Genomic DNA, 13,440 nt, shown 5'->3' with positions numbered 1-13,440 from the left:
ACAGATATCCAGGACAAGGCCAGGGGTGAGCCACATCATATATCCGTGGACTTTGGCTGCTGGTCACTCAACGAAAGCGGAGTGAAGCTGACTATGCTCTCAGAGTATAGTGTGGGGAACCCAAATGGGCAAACGAGCTCACACGTAACCAGAATGATCACTAAGAACGCTGAAGAAGAAGATTGTTATATTATATTGTTATATGAAGTCTTATATCGCACGCGTATCTCCAGACTCGGACTGAAGGCGCAGGGGTGTATTTATGCCGTGTGAGATGGAATTTTTTACACAATACATCACGCATTCACATCGACCAGCAGATCGCAGCCATTTCGGCGCATATCCTACTTTTCACGGCCTATTATTCCAAGTCACACGGGTATTTTGGTGGACATTTTTTATCTATGCCTATACAATTTTGCCAAGAAAGACCCTTTTGTCAATCGTGGGATCTTTAACGTGCACACCCCAAAGATGCATACCTTCTTCTTCTTCGTACGACGGTGAAAGATGCATACCAACAATCGACAGCCTGCTTGCTTTCTGGGCAGATTGGGAACTGTTTGCTCAATTTGAATCACATAAGTGACAGCTATGTCACGCTACAAAGTTAACTTCGCAAAATGTCCCTGTATGCACAGCAAGGATGTTGATTTTTGGTATGTGTCCGAGTGGAAGCATGTTCTTCTGACGTTATTTAACATAAAAGCCTCAACAGATCCGTGGTTGTGTCTGTGATAATTTACAAGAGACTAAGGTTGGAATCCTTAACCATGATACTGAATGATTCAGTTTTTTTTATGTTTAAAGTATTTTATAAACCAGTTCAGCTAATTCAGACATGACATTTTCTTTTTTATTGAACCTAATAGAAGAATGGTTGCAAATAAAAAATAATTTCCTTTCTAAAACTCAATTCCTCCATTTGAGGCAGGTAAATTTTAAAACTTAAAAGGTTAGCTACCATGTAACCCAATCAGGCTTTAATAACGATAACAGCATGGCATTTGAAGACAAATGATCAATGGCTGAACAAATACGAAATGTTTGTGCACCTTTCTCCAACATCAATAAAGCTTGATGCCAAGTTTAATGTTTTGCATCAAGCAGAAACAATCACCATACACAAAAACAAAACAAGCAGCACCAAAACTCAGACCAACAAACATCTTGATAAAATAATGACACCATCCACAAAATTAATTACTGCAAAACGCTCGCTCTCAGTTAATAAACATGAGATGTACGGTTGACCAACAGTCTCTCCGACATTCTTGTGTAGTGATAACCTGTTTTCAGAACTTACAAAATGACTCAGAGATTAATCCATGTATATTTGAGACAATAAACACACATTTACCACCTATAGTTATTAAACACTCTGAAAGGTAAAAAAAATCAAATACAAATGCAATCTTAAAATGCGCCATTAGATTTTACAAGCTATTATTAAAAACCCTTCTGCACTGTTGTGCATCATTTAGCAAAACATCCTAAAGCCATTGTAACACCTGCCCTTCTCAATCTTCTATAACTGAAACAAGCCAACTGGTCAAAAAGTTCATCCTTTCCTTTATGTTATACTTCATCGGAACTGACCACAAGTCTCATGCTCCAATGGGTATTAAAAGGTACCTTCCATCCCCAGTAGTAAATCTTCTGAACAATCATAGTTCCATCCAGGTTTTTAAATGGGATAACAGCATCCGTCAACTTGAACACATACCAAAATTCAACCCCCTGGCTATACTCTGTGCAGAGTGGACATTTTTTTAATAAATGAATGTTGTAAGTGACACTGGTGTCGACATGCAAAATTAATTCAGCAAAAATACTCATACTCTGCACAGAACGCAGGCAGGCTGTTGATTTTTGGTATGTGTTCAAGAGGGAAGCATGCTCTCATTCCGTGTAAAAGCCTGCTCAGATCTGTGGTGGCCGACATGATCTTTCACATGGGACGGAATGCACACTTTAAGTATCTGACTCCCTCTAACAGACTTTGGCAAGAAACAGTTGTCCATGTGTTCACAGCATGTTTTTGACTATACCGTTAGAGCAAAAAGCTATTAACATGATTGTAAGTCACCATACAAAGTGTACAAGAGAAAGCGATATGTTCAATAATTAAACAACCATAAGAAAATAAAGAAAAAGAATTTAAAAACCAATGAGATCACATGCCTTTGAGAAATACCATACTGATTTCTGATTCATAACTTTAATACACCCTCTTTGCTTTCTTTCTTTTACACGTAAGTACATTTTGTGTAGAGGAACAAATGAGAGAGAGAAAATATGAATGCATATACCATGATACCAATGTTTCACATTCAAATGATTTGTGACAGTTCTGACTAGTTCATACACATTTGTTCACCAATGTTTAAAGTAAACAGGATAAAAGAAGCAATTAATATACAAAGCCAGATGGATTAGTTTCAACAATCACAAGACCGAGAATCGAGATAAATAAATAAATGACTAAAATAAAGTACATAAATAAGTAAATAGCCACATATATAAGAAAATAAATAAATAAATTATTTATCTAATAAATAAATGTGTACAAATAACACAAGGACTTAATGACCCATGACAGAACAAATACTTCCACAGAAAATCAATCAAGCCAAATTTTAACAACAAAAGCAAAAAATATCCCTTTAAAGTTAAAAACACTCTCCTCATACAACTCTACAGGAACTACTGAAATCATTCTGCACAACCATATTCTATTACATATCACACTTTCTATTTCTGAACTGTTCATCAGTCAATCACTTTTTTTTTTAAGTATCAAGCTATTTCCACCAGTTGCAACTGATAGTCATACATTTCTGTTTGGCCTAGGAGACTTGTACAAGCACAGTGACAAAATTACATAAAACAAACACATCTACTCACTCAATTACTAACAGCTGTGTCAGTCTTTCTCCCCAAAGGTACCAAAAAGGCATAGAAATGTTCTAGATAACACACCAGTCCTAGGCAGTGTATTATTTCCCATTTAGAAAATACTATAAAAAATAAATCACCAAATCAAAGAAAACAAGAGGCGAAGCCTTCAAGGCTCACGTAAGAAATCGACAAACAGTAACACAAACTCAATCACTCCGTCACAAATACACACACACACAGTAAGCATGACACGGTGCAAGAGTGCGAGACACTAGATCTAGATCTGTCTGTCTGTAGCCTACTTACGGGGACACGACTGCTAGATGGCCAGATCGACACTGCGCTTTCGACAGCGCTTACTCGCGCAGACACTGGAAACACGCTGTGCAGATTAATCTGTAGGAAATCTCCTTTGGTATCTTCTTTATCTATTTTTCTGGAGCTACGAAACCGAACAATGTGAAATCGTCTTCTCCGAATCGGCGAACTGCAGCTCGGTGATAACTGTATCTATACCACAATCCTTCACGCGATCTGACCTAACCTTGACCCCTGACCTGGTCTACATACCACACACGACACAAACCAGTCACCTGTTTTTACCCCCCCAAACCCCCTCACCACCCGTTTTCTTTGGATACACACTTTAACTACATATGTGCCGACAAAATGTTGATCATTGCTTCAATATTTTGAAGCTGCTGCTTGGATAATAACCAGGTAAAATTAGTATTTCGGTGTTTAGTCAAATGTTAAAGTTTCTATCACACACATACACACACACATACACACGCACAGACAGACAAAGTTTAGCATCGCATAGGCTACACTTACGTGAGCCAAAAAACGAGTGAAAATAAAACAGAAGTATGGAATGAGAAAAAAAACAAAAAACGATTTTGGCCCTCTACATAAAAATTGGCCCCCGAACAAAGTTGCTTACTGTGTCGCTGAAGTCACACAAAATATCACCGAATCAGCAGAGAAAATAGAACAACAAAAGGAAATACACGGACACACACACAAAAAGAGAAGAAAAAATGTCGTAAAGTATTCAAAAGATCAACTGAAATTTACACCAATCCCACACAAACTTCTACCAACTTTCCCTAAAAATGGACACATTTCAGCGCTTTAGAGATTGAAAAATAAGTGAACTCAAAGCATCAGTTTGGAAAGACGGACTACTTCTACCAACTTTTGACCTTATTTGACGAGCACAGAAAGTCACACATACGCTGGTCACTTTCACACACAAGTCACAAATACACATACTCACAAACAAGACACTGCACACACATGTATGCATCTACTCTATCACACAGACAAACTACCACCAACCCCACAGAATGCCCTTCAGATTTACTCCTTACCACAACTACAAGTTGAGAAGTACAGGCACATGTGCAGTTGAAACAACAAATCAGGCCGAGAAAAAAAGAGTTATTGCAACACATAACATTTTAACAAAAATATTTTAAAAATCGAGGAAAAAATATGACATTATTCTGACTGTGATACCAGCAACAATCATGATGGCATGACAAAAAAATACTGCATGACTTTACTTTTCAACTTGTATACTGAATAAATAGAGACTAAACTACTGAAGCAGCTTATACTACAAAACGCAGAGCACACAAAGCATAATCACAGAGCGTGCAGTGTCGGAGAAGGGGTAAGGATTGAGCCTGTATCCAAAAGAAAAAAGTGAGCAGAGGAAAAAACAAACAGGAGGAAAATATGCAGGCAACATCAGGAAAGTACAGCACGAGAACCGTAATTGCCTCGACCAGAAAAGCCGTCTAAACTGTTTGACCGGTGATTCCGAGATTTCTGCCAGAACTTCATCTTGTCGTCACATACACTGGACATTGCCTGCAACAGAGAGAAAATGCATATAGCAAAATAAAACAAAATCGAGTATAAACAAACAGACACCAAAAAAGAAAAAAAAATTGACAGACCTGACTCGACTGATCCATTGAGTTACATGGTGTCATTAACAGCCAAGAATCAGCCCAACACCTTACAAAACAGAAATAAATACACAGAAACATACTCCAATACCACAGTGGACTCTCTTGGAATCAGCCAGATGTATCCTGACATTGCAGATGACCCCCCAAAATGTTGTTTTTTCATTTTTGTTCCATACGTTTGTTTAGTTTGAAAACACTTGACAGTGATAACATAAAAAGTCCTTTTTGGGGAGGTGTTCTCTAACTGAAGAGGCTTTACATTACATCTACAGACCTGGGAACCCTTATTTTGCACTTAGAGTATTCTCAAACAAACTTGGTGTAGTTCCAGAAAAGTGAGCGTACTCCACACCGCATTTCAACACCCATGATTCAAACATGCTTCACACGCGTCCGTCGAAACGTTAATTAAGTTTACAAATACATTTAAAACATATGCTTCTTTCAATGTTTAATGACAAAAGCTGTAATCATTGATGAAATGCCGAGTTATAAAGTTATTTTTAATCATTAAAATAAACAGTGCCCCAGTAAATAGACAGGAATGACAGGGATGCGCTTGTGAAGAAAAGTAGTCTAGGAATTTTTTTCGTCAACTTTTCTTCCAGCGACCGTACTGATCCTATTCTAGACAATCATGCGTACAAAATACAGCAAAATCGTATGGGTTCCCAGGTCTGCATCTACATGTACCCACCTCCAGCTTGAGGGCCCTGTCCTTGCTGAGGGGCTGGGAGGGGATGACCAGTTCATGAGCGTCGGCCAGAGAGCGCAGGTGGAAGTAGTACTTGGCATACACGCTGGATGGCACGTTGATGTTGAACTGCAGCAGCTCTAGCACCTGTCTCTCCAACTCATTCCTGGGAGAAAAAGAAAAGTGTGCTGTTCATTAAGCTTGCAAAGATTTGAGTAATCCATGAAAAGACAGGTAACACAAGGGTAGGGTTGGAGTAAAAATACTGAAGCTTACTTGGGGGAAGGTTCCTTGAAGATGTGACATTTCTACAATATGGACAATTGGCTATTTCATGTGTTTCGATTGACAAAAAAAAGCACATTTATATATTCTTGGCATCAACACTATCTTGAGGAAAGCGGCAAGTTAGCGTTTTTGTTGTTAATTTACATCTTAGTTATTTTATCTTCCAATTCCAACCAGTTTGTGCGGTTTCACACTCGCCCTCTATCCACCTCCTCCCTTCCCCAAACACATGCTGTTTTAGATTGTTATGACTATGAGCTTCAAAAGGAAACAAAGGTTAGCATAAATAATCCACTGGAGAAGAAAAAATATTTCTATTTACAGCAATGTATATTTGTCTTTTTACACGCATGTATCAAATATTCTCCATTTTAGACTCTTCTAGCACAAGCTATTCTGTCCAGCCAGCCTCCCAACTCCACAACACTTATTTCAAGGGAGGTAAGCAAGACCAATTCCAGCATTCCAAAGCAAACAAGATTGCACCTGGATACACCTTTCCCCATCAACACCCAACTACCTACTGAAAAATCTGCTGACACATATAAACCCGGGATGTGACTTGGGTAGAAATGAAATATAAATTACTTTAGGTGGCTGAGAAATAACAACAATTTGGACATGAAAAAAAGGGCTAATTCATGTATTTAAATTGACAGAAAAGTGTATTTACGCGGATCAAAATACAAATCCTATTCACGATACCCACATGTCATCGACTTGGATGTCCTTGAGGATCTGACAAAAGTCGACGTTCCAAACAGCCTGGTCGTCCCAAACTTTGGAAGCCAGTATGATTGCACCGAGCACCAATCGCTTCCAGTTGCTGGGGTTGATGTCCAGCTCAGCATACGTCAAAAGACGCTCCAGGTATACCTGAAACATTACAGGTTGAAGAACATGTTTAAAAAAGTATAAATCATGCAGGCAAAAAAATACACATGATACCACACAAACTCACTGAGCATTCAACGACTGATGACAATCGAAGATGCCAAAGACATGTTGGCTTTTTTGAGACGTGCCTATCAAAATGTTCTGCTCCCTGTACAGAACCGAAGCAAGTAAACTGCTGATCAGTGATGTTATAAAAGACAAGATCCCCAAAATTAAGCAAACAAACCATGAAAGACTTAAAACCTTCAACATGCATTGAAGAGTTTCATAAAGCTAGTATAACAAGAAGAGCAAACGCTCGATCGAGTCACTTTCGCAGTTCTGAATATTATATGAGGCATCAGATGGACAGGAAGAAATTGCTATTCACAACACAATGAGTCACGTTCACATAAAATTTGAGCCCGGTCACTTTTATAGTTTCCGAGAAAAGCCCAACGTTAAGTTGTGTGTTGCCGAACAGAAAAGGCTAGTTATCTCCCTTGTTTTTCTGATAACGTTCGTAAAAGGCTACAGATGTAAATACTTTGATGTAAAGAATAATCCTACAAAGTTTCAATCACATCCGATGAACTTTGTCAAAGATATAAAATGTCTAATTTTTCCTTTGACGCTGACCTGTGACCTTGAAAAAGGTCAAAGGTCAACAAAACCATCGTTAAAGTGTAGAGGTCATTGGAGGTCACGACTAAACAAAATATGAGCCCGATCGCTTTGATAGTTTCCGAGAAAAGTCCAACGTTAAGGTGGTGTCTACGGCCGGCCGGCCAGCCAGCCGGACAGACTAACACTGACCGATTACATAGTCACTTTTTCTCAAGTGACTCAAAAAGCAAAACTGTGGAAGTACTCACCAAAGTAACAATAGCACACTCGGCTGTCAGCTGAGCAGCGTTGAAGAGGTTGCGTACAAAGCGATAAATAATCTTGTGTTCTGGATCTCGCCTGTCATAATCCTCTGGCACCGATTCTTTCTGTATGGGGAAACAGTTAATATATTAGAAAACATACACATTGTAGCATAATCATTATGCCATTGTGATATATATTTGAAGCTCAACCGTCAAACTTGTTAAAACAGTCCTGCATGTTAGTTGTTACGCACATAGGTGTCAACCCCAAATCTCTCCTCTCAGAATCATTCGAAAAATCTAGCTTTTCCTCTAGTGTTGCTCTCCTGGTTTTACATACATGTACATTTGTATAAATAAGCACATCTACTGCCTGATAATTTCACATGAATCTACCTTGACTGAACAGTTTACTTAAACAGGGATACATATTGAATTTGTAAAGCGTGCAATTTTGTTTGTGGTTATCAAAATTCTGTTTCCTACGTTTGTAATCCTAAAATAATAATATGGCAAAAACAGGACGGATCGGATGGCACCCCTGATCACACATCCCAGCTGTCATCAGGAGTTTTTCCCGCTGGGGCTTGTCCACATTTTGTGTTTCACTGTGTCAGTGTGTGGGTGTTGTTGTTTTGTTTGCCCCACTAAGATCTGTCCACATTTTGTGTTTCACTGTGTCAGTGTGTGGGTGTTGTTGTTTTGTTTGCCCCACTAAGATCTGTCCACATTTTGTGTTTCACTGTGTCAATGTGTGGGTGTTGTTGTTTTGTTTGCCCCACTAAGACCTGTCCACATTTTGTGTTTCACTGTGTCAATGTGTGGGTGTTGTTGTTTTGTTTGCCCCACTAAGACCTGCCCACATTTTGTGTTTCACTGTGTCAATGTGTGGGTGTTGTTGTTTTGTTTGCCCCACTAAGATCTGTCCACATTTTGTGTTTCACTGTGTCAGTGTGTGGGTGTTGTTGTTTTGTTTGCCCCACTAAGATCTGTCCACATTTTGTGTTTCACTGTCAATGTGTGGGTGTTGTTGTTTTGTTTGCCCCACTAAGACCTGTCCACATTTTGTGTTTCACTGTGTCAGTGTGTGGGTGTTGTTGTTTTGTTTGCCCCACTAAGATCTGTCCACATTTTGTCTTTCACTGTGTCAGTGTGTGGGTGTTGTTGTTTTGTTTGCCCCACTAAGATCTGTCCACATTTTGTGTTTCACTGTGTCAGTGTGTGGGTGTTGTTGTTTTGTTTGCCCCACTAAGATCTGTCCACATTTTGTGTTTCACTGTGTCAGTGTGTGGGTGTTGTTGTTTTGTTTGCCCCACTAAGACCTGTCCACATTTTGTGTTTCACTGTGTCAGTGTGTGGGTGTTGTTTTGTTTGCCCCACTAAGACCTGTCCACATTTTGTGTTTCACTGTGTCAATGTGTGGGTGTTGTTGTTTTGTTTGCCCCACTAAGACCTGTCCACATTTTGTGTTTCACTGTGTCATTGTGTGGGTGTTGTTGTTTTGTTTGCCCCACTAAGACCTGTCCACATTTTGTGTTTCACTGTGTCAATGTGTGGGTGTTGTTGTTTTGTTTGCCCCACTAAGACCTGTCCACATTTTGTGTTTCACTGTCATTGTGTGGGTGTTGTTGTTTTGTTTGCCCCACTAAGATCTGTCCACATTTTGTGTTTCACTGTCAGTGTGTGGGTGTTGTTGTTTTGTTTGCCCCACTAAGATCTGTCCACATTTTGTGTTTCACTGTCAGTGTGTGGGTGTTGTTGTTTTGTTTGCCCCACTAAGATCTGTCCACATTTTGTGTTTCACTGTCCGTGTGTGGGTGTTGTTGTTTTGTTTGCCCCACTAAGATCTGTCCACATTTTGTGTTTCACTGTCAGTGTGTGGGTGTTGTTGTTTTGTTTGCCCCACTAAGACCTGTCCACATTTTGTGTTTCACTGTGTCAGTGTGTGGGTGTTGTTGTTTTGTTTGCCCCACTAAGATCTGTCCACATTTTGTCTTTCACTGTGTCAGTGTGTGGGTGTTGTTGTTTTGTTTGCCCCACTAAGACCTGTCCACATTTTGTGTTTCACTGTGTTTTTGTGTGCCTGGTTTTTGACTCACATGCGAAGCAAAAGTGAGTCTATGTACTCACCTGAGTCGTCCGTCCATCCGTCCCCCCCGTCCGTCCGGAAAACTTTAACGTTGGATATTTCTTGGACACTATTCAGTCTATCAGTACCAAATTTGGCAAGATGGTGTATGATGACAAGGCCCCAAAAAACATACATAGCATCTTGACCTTGCTTCAAGGTCAAGGTCGCAGGGGCCATAAATGTTGCCTAAAAAACAGCTATTTTTCACATTTTCCCCATTTTCTCTGAAGTTTTTGAGATTCAATACCTCACCTATATATGATATATAGGGCAAAGTAAGCCCCATCTTTTGATACCAGTTTGGTTTACCTTGCTTCAAGGTCAAGGTCACAGGAGCTCTTCAAAGTTGGATTGTATACATATTTTGAAGTGACCTTGACCCTGAACTATGGAAGATAACTGTTTCAAACTTTAAAATTATGTGGGGCACATGTTATGCTTTCATCATGAGACACATTTGGTCACATATGATCAAGGTCAAGGTCACTTTGACCCTTATGAAATGTGACCAAAATAAGGTAGTGAACCACTAAAAGTGACCATATCTCATGGTAGAAAGAGCCAATAAGCACCATTGTACTTCCTATGTCTTGAATTAACAACTTTGTGTTGCATGACCTTGGATGACCTTGGGTCAAGGTCACATGTATTTTGGTAGGAAAAATGTGTAAAGCAGTTCTTAGTGTATGATGTCATTGCTAGGTTTAGTTATTTGACCTTGAAGGTCAAGGTCATGTAAAGGTCAAGGTCAAGCATGTGAGTCGTATGGGCTTTGCCCTTCTTGGTTTTTTTTGCCCCGATGAGACTTGTCCACACCTTGTTTCACTGTGTTATTTGTGTGTGTGTGTTTTTTCCCCCACTGAGGCCCGTCCACACTTTGTGTTTCACTGTGGGTTTTTTGTTTGTTTGTGGCATTTGTTTTGCCCTGTAAAGGCGTGTTCATAATTTGTGTTTCACTGTGTTTTTTCTCTCTCTTGTTTTGCACTATTGAGGCCTGTATACACTTTGTGTTTCATTGACTTTGACGAAAAAGAATGCACATACAAAGCAATGAAAACAGTTACAGCAGTTTCATTTTCATCAGGAGGCAAACCTGAACTGAATACACAGACACACATAAAAGCAAACTAAAATGCTAAAATCCATAGTAAAACTTACAGATAAGGGGTGAAGCTTCTCATCAAAGATGTCTAAAATGTGACGGTCAATGTGACTGTTCCTCCCTGCAGCACGTTCCCTGTTTCGTATGTGAAAGTAGATGGCCAGTGCCACTGTCTTGATAGTGTTCTTCAGGTTGGGTTGAGACACGGTGGAGTCATCAATGTAGATTGTTGAACAAGAGCTGAACTTCCTTAACTGCCCATACTCGTCAACCTGAAAAGAAAAACAACGTATATGAACTGAAAACCTTGAAACACTTGAAGCCTCTAGCTTGTGTTTCAAAAAGGGCCTTCATAAGGATTTGAGCTTTTACAAATAATGTTTTTCATCAAATACATGTATAGTATTACCTGCTGAAGGCTATCACCATGAGCACAGCATAACTTTTGAAAAGGTCAGTACCATGAATGCTTCATAGCAAAGAATCGCACATGGCATGGGAAACTTAAAAATAATGTCTGTACCAAAGCAAATGATAAAATGTATCGAAGTAACAAATGTCCTATAACCTAATTCCCCCTTGACATAAAATAGTATCAGGTCATAATCTCAAAATAGCTAATCAATCTAACTGATGTGACCATCCCAAGTTTTAACAGGAGCTGATCATGTAAACTGAAAAAGTCTTACAAGATCTGAGACTGAAGTTTGATTCTGAGGAGAGGAAAACAATCGCACAATGTATGGCGACAGAGCATTTTGTTAATTCATGCTTCTTTTTTCGTGAGAAAAATAATGCCAATTTTTGTATGAAATGCTTTAACTTGCATACATGCTTAAGATGTGAAGTATTGAAGCACAAACTTCTTACCATCCTACAGGAAATATAAACGGTTAATAAACACTTACAAACTGAGCGTGGCCTTCTGCTGATACAATCATCGTACTCCTGCGCCGCATCTTGTTATCTGTAGTAAATAAATAGAGAAGTGTAAAGAAATAAATGACTGTAGAAACAGTATTGCAAAATGAGCAGATCTATTCAGATCAGGCGTACAAAACAAATTAACTCAGGACTCATACTCTTTCTTTGAAAACTGGAAGCCTAAAAACTGGAAGTCAGAATGGAGAGGAGAAAAAAAAACAATTATAAAAAAATCACACACACACAGCGTAATACACTCTACATTAATGTAAATATATCTCTCTTCATGTTCAATTACTGCTTTGAGTCAAATCATTTGACAGTAGATTCCCTTTGACCAAGGTTAGGGAGGGCAGGACCAATGCAATGAGAACTGGAACTTACTTTTTTGCATTTCACCTTCAGACCTCGCTGAAAACAGTGGCTTGGCTATGGGGTTGTTAGATGGGTCGAAGTCCATTTCTGAAAAGAAAAAACAACATAAGTAAAATAACAATGACTGCAAAAGTCTCCCCCGAAATCGGCGTATGCTGCCTGAATGGCGGGGTAAAAACGGCCATACACGTAAAAATCCACTCGTGCTAAAAACATGAGTGAACGTGGGAGTCTAAGCCCATGAACGAAGAAGAAGAAGAAGAACTGCAAAAGTGCAAAGAAAGCACTCACTCAAATATAAATTGAGCTTACCACTTAGTTTTTAAAATAAAGTAAAGTTCATCACACAGTTGGAGTATTTATCAGCTTAGGCATACAGACTTTGTGTTTCACTGTGATTTGTTTTTTTGTTTGTGGTATGCATGATTTTCATGTTGTGTTTGGTCAAATACTGAAATAGTTTGTTAATTTTTTTTTGTTTAAAGATACAGTATATATAATACCTTCGGGTTCTCTTTCACTGATATGCTGTGGAACTGTGAGTGAGCCAGTGCTGTGCTGTGTCTGCAGCTGATGTCCATGTTGCTGGACTTGGTGACCATCGTCCACTGGTCGTGACGGCTGATAGGCTTCTTGCCTCTTCTTGCTGCGACCCTTTGGGCTGTGGTAAATGCAGCACGACTGCTTGTTCCCCATTGTTTCTTCTCAGCCTGGCTGTGCCTATCCTTCAAAGTTTAAAGTCGTCGTAATGGCATAGCAAAATGTAGTCACAACGAGAACGAACGTGGGGGCAAATTTCACTTGTGAGACACTGAGAGTCAAGTGTCTCATTCAGATCTTTGCTTTCCGAAGCACATCTGTTTGCTTCAACGGCTCAGCAACAAAATCCTGTCGCTGTCTTGTTTGCTCGTCAAAAAGATGTGATGTGATTCCCACAAGTCATATTCATGCCGCGTCACACTCTACTAATTTAGCTTCTTTTTATCGATCTCATTTTTATCAACAAAGACTGAAAGAGGATATGTTCCAACTCTCGCACATAAACGATTCAATGAGTAATCGATGTACCCGTTGCTGGTAAAACTCACTAAGACACTGATGCCTTCACTTTTTCCTCTGATACAAAATCTGTAATAGCCAGTTCAAGACTGTCAATGTCAAGAAGCGTGCACTTCGGGTTGTCTGTCTGGCACCATTCTGCAGAATATGGGCCCGGTCTGAAACGGAAATGCAGCAGAAATGATAGTCACCTTCAATGTTTTGTAACGAACATTTTCATTGGCTACAATCACTGT

The 13,440-nt window shown here is 39.4% G+C and overlaps 1 protein-coding gene across 1 annotated transcript; it reads right to left on the bottom strand.

The window, feature by feature from the left end:
• Nucleotides 1-512: 512 nt before the first annotated feature.
• Nucleotides 513-13,362, bottom strand: LOC138958755 (cyclin-Y-like). Its single transcript, XM_070330038.1, has 8 exons — nucleotides 12,649-13,362; nucleotides 12,155-12,232; nucleotides 11,755-11,813; nucleotides 10,903-11,118; nucleotides 7,617-7,736; nucleotides 6,575-6,741; nucleotides 5,581-5,743; nucleotides 513-4,779 (listed from the first exon to the last, which is right to left on the bottom strand). Exons 1-8 carry the CDS (start codon nucleotides 12,839-12,841, stop codon nucleotides 4,657-4,659), a joined length of 1,119 nt encoding a protein of 372 aa, XP_070186139.1. The 5' UTR covers nucleotides 12,842-13,362; the 3' UTR covers nucleotides 513-4,656.
• Between the last annotated feature and the right edge of the window lie 78 nt (nucleotides 13,363-13,440).

Source organism: Littorina saxatilis, linkage group LG2, assembly GCF_037325665.1.
Source record: "Littorina saxatilis isolate snail1 linkage group LG2, US_GU_Lsax_2.0, whole genome shotgun sequence".
Taxonomy (NCBI): Eukaryota; Metazoa; Mollusca; class Gastropoda; order Littorinimorpha; family Littorinidae; genus Littorina; species Littorina saxatilis.
Note: the sequence above shows the minus strand (reverse complement) of the source record. Positions and strands in the feature narration are given on the sequence as shown.

What these genes read in the sequence shown, in the direction of transcription:
- LOC138958755 (XM_070330038.1), bottom strand. Translation starts at nt 12,841, where the DNA reads ATGGGGAACAAGCAGTCGTGCTGCATTTACCACAGCCCAAAGGGTCGC. An exon ending in AGAAGCTTCACCCCTTATCT is followed by an intron (nt 7,737 to 10,902) that starts GTAAGTTTTACT and finishes TTCCCCATACAG; the next exon opens with AAAGAATCGGTGCCAGAGGA. An exon ending in AGTGTGCTATTGTTACTTTG is followed by an intron (nt 6,742 to 7,616) that starts GTGAGTACTTCC and finishes GTAATGTTTCAG; the next exon opens with GTATACCTGGAGCGTCTTTT.